Below are 21,960 nucleotides of genomic sequence, written 5' to 3' on the forward strand. Positions count from 1 at the left end.
TTTTTTCGGTTTTAGAATTTCCATTTGGTGCATCTCTAATAAAAATTTCCAACCTGCTTTTATATTCCTGTTTAGTAGGTTCATCAGCATATACAATAAACCAGTCTGATTGGCTTTTAGAGCTGGTCCTGCCTCCTCAAATCTGAGTGCTGTGGATTACAAAAGACTGATACCAACCAAAATTAAAATGGATTTCATGACTTGTCATGGATCTGTAACTGAACTGAATTAGTGTTTTTGTCTCACTTCTGAGACCATTTAATTTCCCTAATCTATAGATTAAAAAAAAGTAGCATTTGTTGCATATATTTCCATCATGGACAGGCATTACTACAGAGCCCCCTCACCTATGTATCTGTAAGGTGTTAGTCTTAGTTGTCGGTATTACATTTATGAGTAACTATACAAACTGTGTTGGAATAAAAGACATAGTCATATTGGCTCTCTGATTTGAACAGTTAGTGCTTATATACATTGAAGTTTTGAGCTGACACAGTAATACCATCTCCTTAAAATCCTTAATGCATTCACTTAGGACCCCTAAAGATGCATGGTTCTTTGGATATAGGGCTCAAATGTACAGCCTCCCTCTCTCTGTGTAGTGCTTGATGCCTGAGCAGTTAGGTGCTGGGGGAACAAGATGTTCTCTGAACGGCAGTATAGTAGGGATATCGTGCTCTCTCTATGTACATACATACGTTGAACTTGATGGACCTGTGTCTTCAACCTCAAATACTATGTAACATGGAGCCGGCCTCCCAGCTTCCTGATTGGCTGCGAAGCCGGCTTCATGCTGATTGGCCGGGAAGCCAGCTCAATGTCGATTGCCTGGGAAGCCAGCTTTCCGGCCAATCGGGACGCCGGGAGGCAGGTCATTGCTCGCCACCCGGCTTCCTTATCGAGCCTGCCAAACGACATGTAGCCAGTTTCCCGAGCAATCAGGAAGCTGGTCGGCATGTTAATGCCTGGCTTCCTGATTGCCCGGGAAGCCGTCTTCATGCCAGTGGAAGCACCGGTGTCGGTACTTGGTATTGGCCGGTAGAGAAGGCAAAATATCGGTATCTTCAGCCCTGGACCAGCAATATTTACTGTTTAATCCTGCTCAAAGCTGCACAGCCTTTTGTCAAAAGAAGAAAAAAGGTGTTACAGCCCCATTCTCTCCTAATGAGAGACCTATACTCATGGCAGTCACTGGAGCACTGAGAAAAGGGTCTGGACAAAAGGGATAGTGGTTAGGTTCTGCTCTTCTGAGGGCCAGCCGTATTGCTCCATGTTGACTTGTCTTTTTTTTCCCCTCCCTTTTTTATTGTAGAATGTCTATGCACCAGAACAAGATCCAGAAATGACAATAGAGAAGTATGAACGATCATTCGAACAGAATGAAGATCTTGGACTCAATGATATGAAAACTGAAGGCTATGAAGAGGATGAGAAGAAAAGCAACTAGAATTCCTCTGCACAATGTTCAAACTCAGAAAAAAAAATCTGTATCATCTGGAAGACCTTTATAATACAGTGACTATTGCAATTGGACTAGATGCATGCCAATCTCTACCTATGCGCGCAATAGAAGTCAGTGGAGAAGATGGAACAAGAAATAACAGCTGGGACGCCCCTTATGTTGTGTAAAGACATACAAGAGATTAGGCAGTGACTCCTACAGCCCAACATGTAGCAGAATGTATTTATATCACTTGTGTGCTGAAGAAACAGCTTTTTAATTTGAGTGCTCCTTTAATCTAGAACCTTTTCACACTTTCTTTTTTTTGTTGTCTTTTTAAACCCTGGCTTTTCCCCCTGCTGGGGAGTGTTCAAAAAGCCAATGCGCTCCTGATAGTTACAGAGACCCGACAGCTGGGCATACTTTTTTTTTCTAAAAGGCCGGTATGGTTTTACACATTTAAAGTTGATGTGTGGAACCATATGGTTGTATTTAGGTTGTATTTATTTTAATTCTTTTTAAAGCTGCAGTTATAAATAAACGTGTACATTACAGCTGTGTGTAACCATGTATGGTCTTCCCGTGAAGTATATAGAAAACTTGTAAGCTTCATTGAGGAAGGTAAGTCAAGGAAAGTATCTATGCATGTATAAGGAAATGAGTTCATTGGAGTAAATGAATGATAGATGTGGATATTGGATATTTAAGGCATCTGCTGGAGCCTCTGGTACCTGTAATAGCCCAATGCCACTCTGGTTTTATACTTTGGTTTGACAGTGGTCTGTGCAATGTAAATCCTTGTCAGTTCAATTTGGTTAAATACAGTCCAGGAGCATCAAAACAAAATGTGTAATGTCTTTACAGTTTGTAAATTGTCTAGCCTAAGTGGAAAAGCCTGCCCTCTGCCAGCATGCTGTAGAGAAGGACCTTTACCCTCTGTGTGGAAGCAGTGGTCTCTCTACCGGGGTTCAGCATGCCTCCTGCTGAGTCAAAAACTATAGCTCAGCAATCGGCAAAGCTCATGCTCCCTGCTGCTTGGAGAGTTCTAGCTCTGACTCAGTGAGGGTACATCAAACCTTTGCAGACATCTCTATGTGAATATATTGGGGTAAGGTCCTGCTCTGCAGCATCCTGGCAGGGTACAAGTGTTGTAACTTGGGCTTATGGCTGCCTGCTAAAGGAAACAATGCAAGACTTGAAACACCTCTGTTAATATATACCTGGAATATATTTAGCTGATTTAAACAAAGTTTAGTTGGGCTTTAAATAGGAATGCACCGAAATTTCAGCCGCCGAAATATATCGGCCGAAAATCGAATTTTGGGCAAAATGACATCTTTTGGACAAAATTGCGGTGCAGCCATAGTTTCTCTCCTCCCGCCAGGCACTGCTCTGTTTCCCCTCTTGACACAGCGCAGCATCCAGCGGGAAAGAGAGAAACTGTCAGGAGGTCAAACGGGGAGGGGAGGAGAGCGCTGTCATCGTCCATGTCACAGGAGGTCGGGCTATATAAAAAAAAAAAAAATTTGGTTTCGGCCTGACCTTTTATTATTTTATTGGTTTCGGTCTCAAAATTTCCTTTTTGGTGCACCTCCTAGCTTTAAAATCTTCCCAGAAAGGAACATCTAGTAACCTTTTTAAGTAGTTAATATACACAGCAGTGCATGATGCAGGGCTGTTATGGGTATTTAGCATAAGCTTGTACACTTTTTTTTATTTTAATAAAAACCATTAGGCCCCGTTCACATTGAGCGGTTCACAAATCACGCGATTTGCATTTTGCGCGATATCGCGCAAATGCTTGCATTGAGCAGGCTTGAATCGCGGCTAAATCCGCTCCAAAAAGGGTCCTGCTGTAGCGACACACGACCCGCGACAGCAGGACCCTTTGCCCCATTGAGAAGCATTGGAGAGCGATATCGCGCGGCAAATTGCTGCGATATTGCGGGAATTACCGCGCGATAAATCGCTCAATGTGAACGGGGCCTTAAGATTGTTTGATGAAGCTGTGATACTTTTGAAATGTCAATATTTTTTTCCCCCCAGTATTATATTTGGAGATCAACTATGACGACCCTATTTATTTCCTGGATCTCACTTTGTTCATCTTTTGAATATTATGGTTCTTGGTTGGCCATACATTTCCCCAGAGTTGCAGGTGATGTGATTGCTTCAAGTATGGCTTGTATCAACTACGCCATGTAGGGGTTAATTAGAGAATGAGCACCTCTTTATGAGCAATTACTACACACTTGTGTGTTAACATTTTTTCCACAATTCTCTTTTCTATAAAGAAATGTGAACACACGCGCTAAGGCTAGAACGAGGAAGGAGTGATCATTAGAATTCTACTCCTACTAAAATCATGAGTGACATCACCGAGTAACAGTTGCTATCTAAACAAATATAACAAATGTCTTCATATGGTGTAGCAGCAATTGATTGTGTTTGATCGCAATGCACCAATTCTGATTGCTACTTGATGTAGAGAGAAAATTACTTGATTCTCCGATCACGCCAGTGAGGATGGAGTAGATGCAGTTGCTGTTTGGCTGACATTTTCACATGACTCGTTCACTTTTTGAATCTATTTGTCGAGCGGGGTGGTGCCAAGAAGTGGGTGTCGACTGATTATTGGATCTACTGGTTTATTATGGCTGATATTCACATTTTTTTTAATCGATATCGGTCTTACATTAACCGATTTTATGTCTTGACTTCCCGCACCCCACGGCTTTCCCCCTTGCAGCCCTAATCATCTGCCAGTGGCTAGATTCTACAGCTGAATGGAATGTAAACAGCAGGCAGTCGCGGGAGCAATAGCCAGCCTGCAATTGCAATTTGAAATAGCCAATAGCAGGCTGGCTATTGCACCCGGCAGCTGTCAATCAGCAGAGGAGCGGACTTGATAGAGAAATTTCTTTCCCAGGTCCGCTCCCCTGCTGATTGGCAGTGGGCGGATGCAATAGCCAACCTGCTATTGCAATTCGAATTAGCAGGCTGGCTATTGTTCCCACCCACAGCTTGTTTTCCTTCAGCTGACGGCTATGGAATCTAGTGGCGGCAGATGAACACAGCCCAATTACCGGAGACCAAGCTATGTGTTTATCTGCCGGTGCAAGGTTCCACAGCTGAATGTAAACAGAATATCACCACCTGATATTGGTTATCAGCCTGAAAGGTGGCCCACAATTGGTAATGGTTCTCAAAAAAATGATATTGGTCAACCCCTACTAAGGCCACCCATGGCTTGAATATTTGGCCACATTTGAGCTGTGGGTGGCCCTTGTGGCACCATCCGGTTCGACAAAACTAAGACTTAAAATTCCTGATGGAACATTGTGGGCCAGACTGTATTCAATGAGATGCAGTCTACATTCATACAGATCCTGGTATCGCAGCTGTCTGAATACAATAGTCAATGGGAGATTCTACCATCTGGGCTATTTAACTTGGATGGGGAATTGAGTAGTTTTCTTAAAAATCGAGAAATCTACACTTGTATGGCTTGCTTTAGTGTCCACCAAGTCATGGAGAAGGCTGTTACTGGTCCTACACTGGACATGTAGATATCATGGCTCTTGTTGATCACAGTAGGCATTCTGCTCTGCGTGCCCCAGGTTTTGTTGGGTGAATGTTGTAAAGCATATTATATCATTAAGGTGCAAAAAGTATTTAGCACGCGGGCAGAACTATTTCAGAAATAAACACTTGTTTATTATGGCCCAACATGTCTATAACAGTTATGTACATTGGAAAATGGTTGGGTGCTGAAGATCCTTCAGCTGCTGTAACTCTGCATGAGGCACAGGCGTCAGGATGAGTAATTATTTTTTCTGTCACTTAAGTCCATTTTTCCTACACATATATAGATTTCAGGCGGAGGGTTCTCGGCATATGATCCTCCATATTGTATCTTCAAATGCATTTGCTAATTTAATTTCAGTTTCAGGCTCCCTTTAGTATGTGCCACTTGTGAGGCACACACCCACACCTCATGATTGGCTGCCCAAGTTTTACCTTTAAAAGATTTGTAATTCTGTTCAGCCAGTCTTTTTAAACAAGCACCTCTGCTTTCAGTCCAGCAGCAAAAATGGTTGAGAATGTATACCCAGTACTGGAAGGTTATCAATACTCTTCTGTTTCTTATCATCATGCTTGCAGGTAGCACATATCCATTTCAGCAGAATCTTATTGGCTCCTACTGCTGGCCCCATTTAGGATTACATTAGAATTTGTGTACTCGCCTTAAAATCCTTTTCTTGGAGTCCATTGAAGGACACAGGACGTCATATACAGTCAGGTTATACAGCTGCCTATAGGCGGTTTGGACAATGGCATATAAAAAACAAATGTAGTCCAGCCCAGAATAATCCCATCTACACCCATCATGTCTTTGTTTGGTAAGAAAGCGGTACCAAGAGCATGAACACAGAGGGGTGGAATCTGTGTACCTCAATGGACTCCAAAAAAAGGAATTCACGCCGAGTACAAAAAAATCCTTTTTGCTTTCTCGCCCTTTGAAAGAGACAGAAAGCGGTATACAGTCATGACGTTTAAAAGCAGTACAACAGAGGGGTGGGCAACCGCAAGAACTGGGGACAGGGTGCAGCTCGAGAGCTGCCTAAAGAATGTAATCCCAAAGCTGGCACTGGATGAGGTAACCTGGTAAGAAGGGGCGCAGACCAAGGGGGTAATGGTACAGGAACTAATCCTGATGAAGAAGACCGAGAATACTGACACTAGTGAGGAGACATACTCATGGCGGAACCCATAAACACAGAACTGCTCTGAGGAGATGGAACAAAACAACTTCCCAACAGGAAAAGACTCAATCCAACCATAAGGAACACCTCTCCAGAGACTGGTATAGGGCAAATTAACTGAAAATGATGTACTAGTAAACAAGACCAGAGTCTCCCCAGGCTAGAGAAGGCTCTAAGCCTCACGTCACCTATCCCCGTAGGACCAACGTAGGGGGGCATGACTGGAAGAACTGCCAGGTCAGAGGTCAACCTTACCAGAGCGAGGACTATCCATGAAGAACCCTGAGAATGACTGATCCCTGAGGACACATTATTAGTCATCACTTTGCTATGCAACTAGCCCCCCACCCCCTCTTCTTTATAGAGTTCTAAGCTGGCGGTCTCAAGCTGAGGTCATCAATGACAACGCAGGGCCAACAGCCCCACAACATATGTAATGACGGAAAGAGACTCGATAAGGACAAAGTTCAGCTATAAAGCGCACTGATAAGGTAGCAAAGTGTTTGAAACGTTACAAATAATCTTTATTACTGGGACTGGCACAACACAACCAATGGCCAGTTATGTGGGGTCACGAATCCGCTAAACTAACCAGCAGACCTATGGCTACATGTGCCGCTGCAAAGGACTGGCACATGGCAGTTTAAATTTAAAGCAGGAGGATGGAGATGAGGAACTGTCATGACTGATACTTTAAAGGAGCAGTCCACAGGGCTCTCACCCTAATCATTTACCTGTATGTCCCACTGAACTACAAGAAACACACATGACCACTGTAGACTTCACCGGCTGTACGTTTCCTGTTGTGGAGTGACACATTAGGAAAGCGGCTCTTTCAGCTCCGGTGTTCTGGCGCTCGTGCAGAAGAGCTTTATTGGCCAAACCTCTTAGTTCTAACTAAATCGGAAGTCAGATGGTTGGAGAACTCGAGGAGTTGGAACTTTCGATAGAAGACCGGCTCTGTATAGAACAAAGTCACGATGGCAGTGCAACACACCCGGCCGCAATTCAGTGCCAGGGCGCCGTGTTTGTGACAGAAATCGGCATTAACTAAAACAAACCCTCTCGCAGACACCAAAACAAAACACAGGACCCAACCCCTCCGCCTTTTTTTTCTCAACACCGGAAGTGCTCGCTCACCCGGAAGTAATCGTTCTGACAACTTCCGACTCCAGCATGATGGCGGCGCTCAGAGGGAACGTTCCGGGGATTTCCAGGGCGGAATATCTAAAGCGATACCTGGATGGAGGGAGCTCAGGAGGGGAAGATGGGGCCACCAAGAAGAAGAGGAAGAAGAAGAGACCGGAAGGGAAAGGGTGAGTCCTGGGGGAAAGACGTTGGGAGTGATAGGGCAGAGCCAGTAGTGCTGGTTCTTTAACCCCGCTCCTCATAGTGCCGGCATACCCTGCCCGCTCCTCATAGTGCCGGCATACCCTGCCCGCTCCTCATAGTGCCGGCATACCCTGCCCGCTCCTCATAGTGCCGGCATACCCACCCCGCTCCTTATAGTGCCGGCATGCTATTGCCTCTTTTTGCCTTGTAGTTCTGCAGCCAGTTTGGAATGTTGAATATACTGCATTCCTCCACCAGTAACATTAAAATAACAATGTGGGTGTCAGTGGTAAACATCCTGCCAGACACCCTCTTGCACTGGGTCACATGATTATCAGTAATCAGTCATGTGTGGACTGGTGCACACCCAGCCTATTGGTGACTGGACCTGACATGTCATCCTCCCCTTTGGCAGTAACCATGTGACCACTGTCAAGAACTCGGATACATGACCCAGTGCTGGTGTGAGCAGCTTACTTTAGGAAAATGGGTATAGCAACATTTTCAGAGTCTGCTTTCATTGGTTGACTTGTTTTTATCTTGAGGGGTATGCATGCTTTTCTTAGGCAGTACCCCCAACCAAAGAGTAACATGTAATGCCTGCGGTGGCATGGTCATTATTCTCGAATGTTTTCTTGCAGAATGCGGATAGTAGATGATGATGCTGACGATTGGAAGAAGGAGCCCAAGGTCAAAGAGGAGGTTGTAGAAGAGGAAGAGGACAAGCCATTGGTAGGCATCTATGACTCTATCCTTAAAGAGAAACTCTGACCATGCTATGGACATTCCAGTAATTATGTATTCTTAACACGCTATAAGTGGGTGTTAAAACAAGTCCACACTGACCTCTGTAGCTGCAGACACTGTAGAGCACATGCGTCAAACTCAAGGCCCAGGGGCCGAATACAGCCCACCAGGCCATTTCCTAGACTTCTACTTTCAGATCTAGGTATTAAGTTATTACTAAAACCAGTGATAATCGAATGCAGAGGCAATTATGATAAATATTGGATACATTTATATAGTCTTACAGATACCTTTTGAGGGTAACCATATTGTTGATGCGGCCCACGATTACATTGAGTTTGACACCCTTGCTTTCAAGCAATTCATCTTTGAAATTCACAGTAGAAGTACTGAAGTTCTTCTCTCAGCAGCTCAACTCACTCTGCTCCCCCTCCCAGAGCACCTACTGTGTGTTTTATATTAGGTATTGGAAGGCTGGCAAAACACTGCAAGTTGAGGGAGCAGGGTGAGCTGAGCTGCTGAGAAAACAAGTTTATGGACTTCTGTGGTACTGCTGTGACATTTGAGGTTGAATTTCTCCATAGAATCTGTAGTTGCATAGATAAGTGAGGACATGTTTTTAAAGCTAATTTTCTTCTGGTTAAGATTATATAAAGACAAAACGTCTATAGCCTGGCCACAGATTCACTTTGAGTGAACTCCGTTTCCTTGTTCAGTCCGCACAGCTTTCCTATGTTTCATCTCCACCTTCAGTCTGCTTATAATGAATCACAATTTGCACCAGTAAAGTGATCTTCCTGATTGCTTATTAATCCCAAGTACATCTGACTAAAATGACAAATCGTTTGTGGTTATTGGTTGTTTAAGTGCCAGTTGTAAAACCCAATATAGCCAAGCTAGGCAAATGTAGAGATTTAGCTACCGGGTAGTGGGGGCTTGACATACATTGGGGAGAATTTATCAAAAATCTGGAGCAGATTTGCATTGCAATTAATCAGCTTCTATGTCTCATTTTCAAATCTTACCTGAGATGCCGATTGGTTGGCATAGGCAACTGGTCCAGATTCTGTCTGCTCATACCAGTGCCGATACTTGGCATTTTCATGAGAACTACCGGGGTTGCAGCTGGGACCTGGCTCTGGTGCTCCACCACTGTCCTGCAATCATTAGTCTGTATTGTTTTAGAAAAGCTGTCACATGACAATAAACAAAAATGTATCAGTACTCGTACTTGAAAAAATGGTATCGGTGCATCTCTAATATATATTTAAAAAAAAGAAAGTCATACATTAAAACAGAGATGCACAAATCCCAGGAGCTCCGTGTGCTCCTTACAAATGACAGCTGCCTCCTAAGTTTTGAATTTTAGTCTAGTCTTGGAGCTGGAGAAGTATCTGTACATGTACTGAGTACGGTACTTGGTCGGTCTCCCTCTGTCTCCCCGCACTTGAACTTTAATGGCGTCTTAGTCCGTAGGGTTCAATATTGAGTTGGCCCGCCCTTTGCCGCTATAACAGTTTAAACTCTTCTGGGAAGGCGTGTGTCTATGGGAATGTTTGACCATTCTTCCAGAAGCGCATTTGTGGTAGTCGGGTACTGATGTTGGAGGAGAAGGCCTGGCTCACAGTTTCCGCTCTAATCCATCCCAAATGTGTTCTATCGGGTTGAGGTCAGGACTCTGTGCAGGCCAGTCAAGTTCCTCCACCCCAAACCTGGTCATCCATGTCTTTATGGGACTTGCTTTGTGCACTGGTGCGCAGTCATGTTGGAACAGGAAGGGGCCATCCCCAAACTGTTCCCACAAAGTTGGAAGCATGAAATTGTCAAAAATGTCTTGGTATGCTGATGCCTTAACAGTTCCCTTCACTGGAACTAAGGGGCCAAGCCCAACCCCTGAAAAGCAACCCGCACACCATAATCCCCCCTCCACCAAACTTTACACTTGGCACATTGCAGTCAGGCAAGTACTGTTCTCCTGGCAACCGCCAAACCCAGACACATCTATCGGATTGCCAGACAGAGAAGCGTGATTCGTCACTCCAGAGAACACGTTTCCACTTCACTAGAGTCCAGTGGCGGTGTGCTTTACACCACTGCATTCAACGCTTTGCATTGCACTTAGTGATGTAAGGCTTGGATGCAGTTGCTTGGCCATGGAAACCCATTCCATGAAGCTCTCTACGCACTGTTGTTGTGCCAATCTGAAGGCCACACGAAATTTGGAGGTCTGTAGCTGCTGACTCTGCAGACAGTTGGCGACTTCTGCGCACTGTGTCCGTCAGCATGCACTGACCTCGCTCTGTCATTTTTTGTGGCCTACCACTTCGTGGCTGAGTTGCTGTTGTTCCCAGTTGCTTCCACTTTGTTATAATACGACTAACAGTTGACTGTGGAATATTTATTAGCAAAGAAATTTCACGGATGGACTTATTGCACAGGTGGCAACCTATCACGTTACTACGCTGGAATTCACTGAGCTCCTGAGAGCGACCCATTCTTTCACAGATGTTTGTAGAAGCATCTACATGCCGAGGTGCTTGATTTTATGGCCATAGAGGTGATTGGAACACCAGAATCCAACGATTTGGAGGGGTGTCCCAATACTTTTGGCAATATAATGTGTGTGTGATTTTTTTTATATATATATATAATACGAACTCCCTTTGATCTCCTCTCAGTCCCCGAATGCAGCGAGGAGGGGGAGGAGCTCTGCGAAGTGTTGTGTCGAATTCCGTTTCGCGTCGAGATCTGTTCCCCCAGCCGCTCGGCTATTTCCGTAACTGCTTTTCCTCCCTTCAGCTGCATATGAATCTACATAGACCCGCCTCTGTCCCGCCTCTCTCGAAGCTCCGGTTTTCAGTTAGTTAGAGATGACAGTGTTTGCGATGTGATCGCTGGACTCTGCCCAGTGAGATCGTCTGTCCCTCACATTCCTCCACAGTCTTATGCTGATGTCCTCTTCTATTCTCCACAGGATAAAACACAGGATTCAAAATAAACATATTTTAATTTATCTTTATACGTGTGTGAATGAGAATTTAACACAGGCACATGTGTATAGAGTTTTCTCACTTTCAGCTAAATTCCAAAATGCTTATAATCCGCAGCGCTCATCATAATGCGCTCATCGTAGTCCGCTCATCATAGTCCGCAGGGCTTATCATAATCTGCAACGCTTATCATAATCAGCAGCGCTCATCATAATCCGCTCATCGTAGTCCGCTCATCATAGTCCGCAGGGCTTATCATAATCAGCAGCGCTTATCATAATCAGCAGCGCTCATCATAATCCGCAGAGTTTATCATAATCCGCAGCGCTTATCATAATCCCAGCGCTGGCGGAACGGATGGGGGAGGGGGCGGGTACAGCTGGCTCTGCCTCTAGATAGGCAGAGCCAGCTGTCACTCACGCAGCTGGGCGGATCCAGACAGAATTGTCGGGATCCGCTTCAGCTGCGGCGTCTCATTATACCGTGAGCTTTAACTCGCGGTATACTGAGTTTAGGGTGACGGGAGGACGCTAATTTGTGTTCTCCCGTTAACCTAAGGAAAACTATGGGGAAAAGCCCTAATCCCATAGTTCTCCTTTAATCACTGATAACACTAAACTGATGAACAGTAAAAGCGTTTTAATCGTCGCCTATGGGCGATTTTGGCGGGCGATTTTTTTGCGGGCGCAATTTTAAGGCTTGGCATGTTTGGTGTCTATTTACCCGACGTGACCCCGACTTTTATGTTTTACAAAAAATATGGGTAAGAATAAATGTTTTATAACATAACGTAGGGAAACTTTTCTTTTTTTAGTGGCAGATTTTGTAGATGAACGGCCTGAGGAGGTGAAACGCATGGAAGAATTTAAGAACAGCAACAAGTGGAAGCGGATCAAAGGTAACATAACAAACCCCACACTGACATCAATCTGTCTTTTCTGTTATTTGGACATTGCATTATGGTGCTTTAGTGCAATAACATAAAACAAATTACAGCTGCTGTTCTAAAAGAAGAAATCCAACCAGCATAAACATGACGGACGTATAGAACACTAAAGGTAGCTGGCAAACAAAAGAATCCTGGGAGACTGATTTATATTTTTCAACATATGTATATTTTTAGTTTATAATTAGCTCTGCCATCATTTTAGGCTGTTTCCTGATGGTTTTATTGTGTACCTGTAGCTCAGCTCTAAAGGACAACTAAGGGGTCAGGGCTTTTCCCCATCTCCTAAGGGTAACGGGAGGACACAAACTAGCGTCCTCCCGTCACCCAAAGCTCAGTATACCACGAGCTACAGCTCACGGCATACTGAGACGCCGCAGCTGGGGAGTATCTCGACTTTACTGTCGAGATCCACCCAGCTGCGTGCTTGACAGCTGACTCTGCCTATATAGAGGCAGTCAGCTGTACCCGCCCCCTCCCCTGTCCGTTTCGCCAGTCAGCGCTGGAGAATCGGACAGGGGAGGGGGGGAATCCCTGCAGGGAGCCGTGAGTGACAGTCACGGCTCTCTACAGGGATAGATCGAGAAGTGAGCGAGCAACGGTATGTGTTCGCTCACTTCCCGATCTATTGAGCCGACGTGTGACAGTTTCATTGTCACAGGTCGGCTAGAACTATGATGCTGAGTGATTTTCACTTGCCTCATAGTTCTCCTTTAAGCTGCAGGTATGTTCGTGTTACTATAGGTTTTTGTTTTAATTATATGCATAAGCTTCTCCTACTTAACCCTTACACCTCAAAGTATTGTGTTTCTGTTGCTACATTTTAATAGAGGAGTATTGGCACAAGGAGAATAATAACTTCTAACTTATTACAGATGATAGCTCTCCTGAAGCCGACAGATCACCAGTTCCAGAATCAAGGTAAATTGTGTGTTGCAACATACTGTGTTTATTCATTTGCCTTTATAAGTTCATTAAAAATTTGAAGTGAACCTAAAATGGTCTATACAGTACCTAGGCGAATAAAGTGCTCAAGTGCAAATACCTTGTAATCCCTGTGAGTGGCTGCTTTAATCTTTAAATCAATTTTGATGTAATTGTGGAGATGCCTGGGTACCAGGCCTAGGCTGACTTCTGGTCCAGATGACACGAAACCCCAACCCATCCTAGCTGTACCCTTGTCATGCAGCTGTCAAATGCAAATGTCAGATCTTGGCCTGCCCAGTAAGGCTCTGTTGCTTGACCTTAATAATCAGAATGTGGGGCCTTGCATTAAAATGGGGTGGGCTGAGTTTCTTAGCTTTGCTATAAATCAAGACCCTGTGTACAGCCAGGGCCTCCCCACAGAAGTTGATTTGAAGAAAGACCTTTCCATTCTCACTTTAAGGGCCTGTTTAGACCGCATTGCACTAATTTTTGTGTGGTGACACGCATAACAAAAATAGGTGCTCTTTATATAGTGTGTTGCGAATGGCATTGCAGCACATGTAATGTGCGTGTAACCACAATTGCCCCATGTGAACGCACCAGACCGTTAAGCAGGCATTCCCTATTGCATTTCGTTGTTAAACTGTAAACTTTGATAGTTGATATGCCAACTCTGCTGATTTTCCTCTATGCAATGTATTATGCTTTGGAGCTTATCTAAAGGGATAATTTTATATCATCTTAATATTTGACCTTTATTATTACCGCATTGGGAATATGGACAGTGTTAAATTTGTTTTTGGGATCCATGTTTATGAGCATTTGGTGTGAATTAGCCTACAGATACATTACTGGAGCCTGAACACACATGATCATAAATGCTCAAAATACCTCACTATTTGGGTGAGGAAATATGCATTGCTCAAATTTCTCCATAGAAAAGATACTCCGTAGCTGAGAGTGGACCTTGCATGCATCCAATGTTAATCTGAGTAAAGTTAAAGCATAAACAAAGTTAAAGTCAAACCTTTTTTTTTTTTTGCACCAAATTGAAAATGGTTAAAACTTTTTAAAAAACCTTTCAGGGTCAGACATGATTCACCAGATGCCTCCTCAGCCCAGAGAAGCAGACATGACTCTCCAGATTTCTCCCCGCCACAGAACAAGAGGCATGATTCTTCAGACTCCTCCCCATCACACAAAGGAAAGAATGACTCTCCAGACTTCTCCCCGCCACAGAAAGGGAGGCATGACTCTCCAAATGCCTCTCCACCACGGAAAGGAAGGTGTGCGTCGCCAAACTCCTCTCCACCAAGGAAAGGGAGGTCCACCTCTCCAGACTCCTCCCCACCAAGGAAAGGGAATCACAACCTTCAAGATCCTTTGCCATCACGGAAAGGTAGGAGCGACTCTCCAGACCTATCTCTGGCAGGGAAAGGAAGGCGTGGTTCTCCGGATCTTTCACCACCACGGAAAGGAAGGCGTGGTTCTCCGGACCTTTCACCACCACGGAAAGGAAGGCGTGGTTCTCCGGACCTTTCACCACCGCGGAAAGGAAGGCGTGGTTCTCCGGACCTCTCCCCACCACGGAAGGGAAGGCGTGGTTCTCCGGACCTCTCCCCACCACGGAAGGGAAGGCGTGGTTCTCCAGACCTCTCCCCACCACGGAAGGGACGGCGTGGTTCTCCGGACCTCTCCCCACCACGGAAGGGAAGACCAAATGCTTCTCCACCCAGGAAACACCAACAAGATGTGTCGAGACGTGATTATCAGAAGAATTCCCCGCCGAGACACAACAGATATGACTCTGCCGATTCTTCAGCTAAGCATTGGGGAAAAAATAAAGTGAATTCTTATTCAGGCTCTGCCTCATATACTCACAGTAAGAAAAAGCCTCATTCACCAAGTCCACCTTCTGCCAAAAATAGACATGACTTGCCTCAGAAGAACAGAATGCATTCTCCTGACTCTTCTCCAAAGAAAGGAACAGATAAAAGCATGCCATATGTAGAGAAAGGGTCTAAGAGACTTGGCCGTTCTTCCCCTTATTCCTCCACACGTCAGGATTCTGATTCTGACCTTTCCCCTCCCAGAAAATTGGAGAGAGCACCTATTCAGGACAAAGGGAGAAAAGGTGCATATATCCTTTCATTTTGCCCCTCCTACGGGCCCGGGACCGGTGATCTTTGTGTCCGCGGGGAGCTGGGGAGGAGGTCGACGAACTTCCGTTCATCGATCCCCTCCAAGTAGAAAAATATATTTATTTCTGTTATGGGCTTTTGTGTACAACACACTTTCTCAAAATTTTTTGAAAAAGGAGGAACCCTTTGAAATAACTTTTAGGTACCAGGGAACCCCTACTAATAATCTGTGATAAAGAATAAGGAATGTGGCATAGTTAGTATTTTTGACACCCTGGGTTTGTTGTATATGATCAAATTATTTTGAAACTAAATGGAAAAAAAATAATGAATTCCTAAAATAAAACATAATTACAATTGTAATGATTCCTCACATTAGTGATCAATGGAGAAGGACCCTTTTACACTGGTAGGCAGTGAAATGTATTGTTTTATATTGGTTGTCAGTGTAGAAGGCCTCCTTAGATTGGAAAGGGTGCCCCTCTTATATTTATGGTCAGTGAAAGGAGGACCTATCCGTCTTACATTGGTGGTCAGTGGTAGAAGGACCCTCTTACATGGTTATTTGAAAAGAGAAGGGCCCCATCCAGTGTATGCATGCTTAGGGTGCCCATACACTGCATGATTCTCGTACGAGAATCGTTGGAAATCCCGCGATCATACGAGAATCGTGCAGTGTATGAAAGGCGTGCGAGCGTTTCTACTGTACGGTCGCACGTCTTCTGTCCAACAAGCAGGCTGGAAATCCCGCCGGTAATCGTACGATTCTCGGCGAGTTAGTGGCCTGCTTGTTCGACAACTGACAAAGTCTTGCGAGTGTTGTAAAGTGTATTGCCACCTTTAGGGGGAAGGATGCCTGCCTTACAGGCAGGAATTGCTCTAGGAACCCCTAACAACCTCTAGGGGAACTCTAGAGTTCCACTAAACCCTGGTTGAACCTTGTTCTTGCAAAAAAAAAAAATATTTGTTACTTCGTTGTAATGACAAAGTTGTCTCTGAAGCAGTAGGGCTATAGCAAAATCAAATAATAGTTCTGATCCTTAACCATGGGGGACATTCCTATGACAGCTGTCTTAGAGGGCAATTCCATCACTGTAGAGAGATTTCCTCACATTCCTTTTTGTGTCTGCTGAATGGGAAGTAAAGGGAAATAGCCCTAGTGGAACGAGGGGGTGGGAAGCAGACTGGCAGGGGTTTTAACCATTTCCTACTTAATCAAAAATGAGAAAGTTTTGGCTCTGGATATACTAGGGATGGACAAATGAATATGCTGTTCAGGAGCCAGCATCCTCTTCAGTCTAGGCTAAATTGCAAATAAAAGTTTTTTTGGCTTTGGATAAATTGTAATTTATTTCTGACTGATAAGTGGCATTTGGTGAGAACTCTAGGGCCACGTAGCTGTAAGGTTCACATTACAATGTGTCCAATTCTCAGATTAAAACTTTTGAACCTTACTAATTTTTCCACAGTACGACGGAGAGACTCTGACGCCGACTTGTCTCCTCCAAGGCAAGCCCAGAAGAGGGGTTCAGATTCTGACCTGTCACCTGCTCGTCATGTCCAGAGAAAAGGTTCCGACTCCGATCTATCCCCTCCACGTCGTACAGATTGCAGGGACTCAGACGTTTCACCCTCTCGCCGCAGAGCCGAGTCCAAAAGAGGTCCTTCATCCTCACAGAGAAGTGGAGACTCCAAGGTAAGCTGTTTTTGGCTAACAAAAGCCATGAGATCGTCATAAAAGCCTCAGCCAGTTAGTGGGTGATGGTAGGTCACTAATCCAAATTGGCACAGTGGTGTATTTCAAGAAGAATTGTATCTAAGGTACAGTTCTTTAATATTATTAACATTTATAGGTTTGAAGATTTTTCTTTCTCAAGCTATGTATGCAAAACCAGCTAGATGATACCAGAGGAAACACTGATTTCAGTATATAAATGACTTCTTTGAATATTTCAGATGCTGTCTGGTGGCACAGTTGGCCTTGTTTCTGCTGAGGTTTTGAGAAAAGAGAAGGAAGAAGAGAGGAGAGCTCAGAAAAGCAACAAAAATTTGGAACGTGAGTGGAGTAACACAGAATATGAAGTATTGCAGTTTTTCTTGCACAGCAATGCCATAGTTATTTATGGTATTGAGCAATGGCTCCTTAACCTTTTTGTTGCTCAAATGTTTCCTAAATACATTTAGTAAGATGGTGCTTCTTATAAGGAGACTGAATGGCTTGTTCCCAATGCTACGTGTGAAAAACATAAAAACTTTCTTCTTTCCGTCTATGGTTAAAGTGCATGTCTGGGCGAAATCTGCAATTACAGAAAAATACCTATTGATGCTGCCAGAAATCCAGTGAGCTCCTAAGATCCTGTAGTGATCCGTCAACAGTTACACTATCAACTCACTACACTGAGATCCTGAGCCGAGTTGTCAGCCGTTCCGGCATTCTTCCCTGCCGGACAATGGGACACTTTCTGTTAAAGCTGAATTACTCACAGATCAATAACCATATCTTTTCGAGAAATATAGCCCCACATGAATCAATTGTGGGATCTGTTTTGTGAAATCTACAGATATATTAAAGTATATTTATTGTGAGTAAGGATCTGTAGCTGTAATTCACACTGGTTCTTCAGTTCTCCTCTTAGTGTTGTCAGGCCGGTCGGAGAACAATTCTTTGTATGCATTGAGTGAAGTTGAGAATGCCTTTGGGTCAGTCACATTGGGTATCGCATGCAACAGTCTAAACTGGATTAATATCCTCTCAGTTACACCCCTGCTCCCATGACTGACATTGCAGTTCTTCTGTTTCCTTTGATGCTCCAAGGTGCTTATATGTGGCAGTTCCCACCAGGAAATAAACAAGTTGTTCTGCATTATCGTTGTTCCTGAATGTTGTATTTATGGCACTCAGGGTTTTGTGTTTTTTGAAAATCCCATTTTACCTTGTAGGGCAGTGACAGTGGTTTCCCACACTTCCCTGTCGGTCATAATTATTGCCCTCTGAGCTTTATATGACCATGCCCTACCAATGGGAATGAGTGGTTGGTTGTGTCCCTGTATTGTGACTTAACTCTGCTATGTCAGCCTGCCCAAAAAGCGTCTGCAGTTAAAGTCATGGGATGTTCCAAATCATGAAAGTTTCACCACTTCTTTATAGACAGTATTTTGTAATTTGGACTCTGCAAACTGACAAACGCATGTAAAGTAAAACTGTGGTCAGGAAATAAGTTGTAATAAGTGTTTAATACAAGTCCTTTCCAACCTCTGTAGCTGCAAGCACTGTGGGGCAATTTATCCTTAAAATGACTTTAGGGTCACGGGAGGACATATACTAACCTCCTCCGGTGACCCAAAAATCAGTATATAGCGGATACTGAGAGAGCCGCAGCCGAGATCCACACAGCTGGCTGATTGACAACTGGCTCTGCCTATCTAGATACAGAGCCAGCTGTGACCGCCCCCTCCCCGGTCCTTTCCTACACTCCGCGCTGAAGGATTGGAGAGGGGAGGGGGGAATACCTGCAGGGAATAATGACTGACGGTCACTGCTCTCTGCAGGGAGATGACCGGTAAGTGAGCGAGCGACGTTATGTGTTAACTCACTTTCTGATCAATAGAGCCGACCTGTGACAGTTTCATTGTCACACGTCAGCTCTAACTATGAAGATGAATGGAAATCACTCACCTCATAGTTCTCCTCCTTTAAATTTCATAATAGAGGAGCTGTAGACAGATTCTTGTGAGTTTTTAGCAGCATTAGCTCTTCCTGTTCCTTCTCCCATCAGTGACATGACAGCCATTCAGCCCTCTAATATAAGTCCCAGAGCATGTGCTCCCTGCTTACATTAGAAGGCTGAAAGACTGCCAGATCACTGCAGATCTGCTGAGAATCTGACTAGAACTACATTACCTCTGTTATGAACATTGAGGATGAATTGCTCCATAATGCCCACGGCTAATCCCTCCCTACATTGTTCAAAACTAAAAAAAATGTTTTGGCAATAGATACCCTTTAATAACCTAATTTGAGACGCACAACAAATAGAATCAACTGATCATTTTGTTAAAACCTCTATAAAAGGTTTAATAATTACCAAAGATCTTCAAAATGGTGAATGTGATTATTTATTACAAATATTTATATTGCATGTTTTTGAAATTTTAAATGCCTCTATTATGCTGTTTTTAAAAAAAATATTGGACTATCCTGTTTGCATGATATAATTTTGAATCCCCTCCGTTAAGATGACGGCTCAACGGGTTTGCCTGAAAGCAAAAGGTTTCAAACGGGGACTGCACAGATAAAGTGGAGCGGTGAATGGCATGTACATGATATATACGTTGTGTGCCTAACATGTTTATGCACATAGCACAATGATGTCATCATGTCTATGCATGTAGGAGCCTAGAAGGCAAGAAATAGAGGTGAAGTTGCAGACATTTTATTGCACAATTTATGCACAATGCGCTCTAGTACTTACACACATGGCACTTTTCCCTGATGAAGATACAAATGTGATGAAACATCCACTTATCTATGCATCTGTGTATGTGTGTGTTTATCTATCTCTCTCTCTCTCTCTCTATATTAGGGATGCACCCATATATCGGCCGCCAAAACGTATCGGCCGAAAATGGCACTTTTGGCTAAATGGCGAAAGTGCCATTTTCCTGCCGATACATCGGCGCATCCCTGCTTTGTGTCCCAGCGGGGAGGAGAGAAAGTGTGACAGCTGGCCGAGCGCTGCGGGAGGACACTGTAAGCGGCCGGTGTCTCTCCTCCCACACCGCTCAGCCTCCTATCACAGTCCGGCAGAGCGGTGTCCATCAGCCTCCTGTGACAGCGTGTCAGAGAGGAGAGCGAGTACAAACACTCAGTGATCAGTGATCGCTGGGTGTTTGTAGATAATTGAGGATATGGTATGTGTACTATATCCTCAATTATGAAATGGGAGTGATCTGCATCACCTTCTGTTTATTCATAGTTGTAGTTATAGTAAACATACTATATTCTAATGTTATGAATGGACAGGAACATTCAGTATAGAGGATTCCTGTTCATTTATATCAGGGGATACAGAAAAAGAGAGAGGACTTTGTGTCTTTTTCTATTTTAAAAGGGAAATATATGGTCTGTTTAGACCCCTAATATTTCCCCGAAGCCCCTAAAAGTAAAGTAAAAAAAAAAAAATATTTACTAAAAAATGAATTAATAAATAAAAATAAAATGTAATGAATATATATATATATATATATATATATATATAATCTCTCAGATAGAATAAAGGGTGAGGTTGAAAGGAGAAAAAAAATCATGTGACAGAAATGAAGACAGATTTGATAGCAGTAACAGAAATATTTGAGATACAACAAATACTCTCGTAGTCAAGTCTGTGAGACATAAGGATAGACTATATGTGTAGAGATTTGAAGAAAAGAATCAGAAAGAGACACTAGTGGTGTATGGAAATTTTTGGGATGAAATACAAATTTGAATACATGGTGAACTTTGATGTTTGTTGAGTGTGTTGCATGTGTGTAGCAGTGAAGCACATCACATCCACTGTAGTGTGAACAGTATAATTCCCACATAATTATATTCTTTACCATATTAAATGGATAACGCCAGTAAATATTTGTAAACTGCTCTAACTTAGTAATACATTTTCTTTGCAGAGGATTCCAGAAATACAGAAACGATTTTCAGAGACAAAAGCGGCAAACGGAGAGACTTAAGAATAGAACGTGACGAGCAGCTTCAGAAACAAGCCGCACAAGAGAAACGCGATGAGATGTATGCCCAGTGGGGCAAAGGGTATGAGACCTGATGATTTGAATGACTGTAAACGGCTATAATGCAGGTAGTAGACCGCAGAATAGCGTGGTGGTAATGTGCAATTTCTTTTAGACTGGTACAGAAAGAACAGCAGCGTCAGAGCATGCAAGATGCCGCTAAAGAGAAAGCAAAGCCTCTGGCTCGATATATTGATGACGCCGACCTAGATCTCATGTTGCGTGAACAGGAAAGGGACGGCGATCCAATGGCCAAATTTCTAAAAAAGAAAAAGGAAAAAGAGCAAAGCGAAAGGAAAGGTACTTGTCTCCAAATACAGAACTGCAACAGTCTTCAGAATTTTTTTTTTTAGAATGTGGATTTAACACTTATATTGTAAATGCACACCCAAATCCTATCATTGATTATTACATTTAGCAGTCCTTTGTAGTCCTAGAAAAAAATTAGCTGTACAATATGCCTTTCTGCTCCATCCTGTCTTGTAGATTGTGATTGTAGAGAGTGTATACAAATAAATAGTAGCCCTCTTCTTATAACCGCCACTGAATACTTGTAAAATACCAGATTTAGGTCCCTATCAGAAGAATGGCATTTGGAGACCTAATATGAATGTTATAAGGGTTTCTTTTATAAAATGCACTTTTGTGTAGAAGTATTATATACAGTATACCAACAGCTTCAGATCTGTAAGTGGTTTGCAAATGATTGTTTACCTGAGGGTACATTTCTTTAGTGTTCTGAACAGTGGCGGAACTACAGGCGGTGCGGGCGCCCGGGGCCTCAGGCTCTGGGGGGGCCCAGCAAGTTGCCGTCCGCCAGATCGTTATCCAGCGCGCGGCGGGCCCCTGGTCTCTCCGCCGGGAGTGTCGGATCATCCGTTCATCC

The 21,960-nt window shown here is 43.7% G+C and overlaps 2 protein-coding genes across 2 annotated transcripts in view; both read left to right on the forward strand.

Annotated features, from left to right (window-relative positions):
- The window catches only part of ZPR1 (ZPR1 zinc finger), a gene marked incomplete at its 5' end in the record, with an annotated part of 17,442 nt that extends 15,963 nt beyond the window's left edge, over positions 1-1,479 (forward strand). Inside the window, one exon of the mRNA XM_018562739.1 lies at positions 1,313-1,479. Within this exon, the coding sequence (XP_018418241.1) occupies positions 1,313-1,447 (135 nt within the window). The remainder of the gene's footprint in view (positions 1-1,312) is intronic.
- A 5,891-nt stretch (positions 1,480-7,370) lies between these two features.
- Positions 7,371-21,960, forward strand: part of BUD13 (BUD13 homolog) — a 16,623-nt gene continuing 2,033 nt past the window's right edge. The window contains exons 1-10 of the mRNA XM_018562740.1: positions 7,371-7,523; positions 8,181-8,275; positions 12,091-12,174; positions 13,098-13,143; positions 14,235-15,091; positions 15,125-15,283; positions 16,760-16,986; positions 17,247-17,346; positions 20,958-21,096; positions 21,190-21,374. Of these exons, the coding sequence (XP_018418242.1) occupies positions 7,387-7,523; positions 8,181-8,275; positions 12,091-12,174; positions 13,098-13,143; positions 14,235-15,091; positions 15,125-15,283; positions 16,760-16,986; positions 17,247-17,346; positions 20,958-21,096; positions 21,190-21,374 (2,029 nt within the window). The 5' untranslated portion in view covers positions 7,371-7,386. The remainder of the gene's footprint in view (positions 7,524-8,180; positions 8,276-12,090; positions 12,175-13,097; positions 13,144-14,234; positions 15,092-15,124; positions 15,284-16,759; positions 16,987-17,246; positions 17,347-20,957; positions 21,097-21,189; positions 21,375-21,960) is intronic.

Source organism: Nanorana parkeri, unplaced genomic scaffold (assembly GCF_000935625.1).
Source record: "Nanorana parkeri isolate BGI_ZX_2015 unplaced genomic scaffold, ASM93562v1 scaffold596, whole genome shotgun sequence".
In the NCBI taxonomy this organism is placed as follows: Eukaryota; Metazoa; Chordata; class Amphibia; order Anura; family Dicroglossidae; genus Nanorana; species Nanorana parkeri.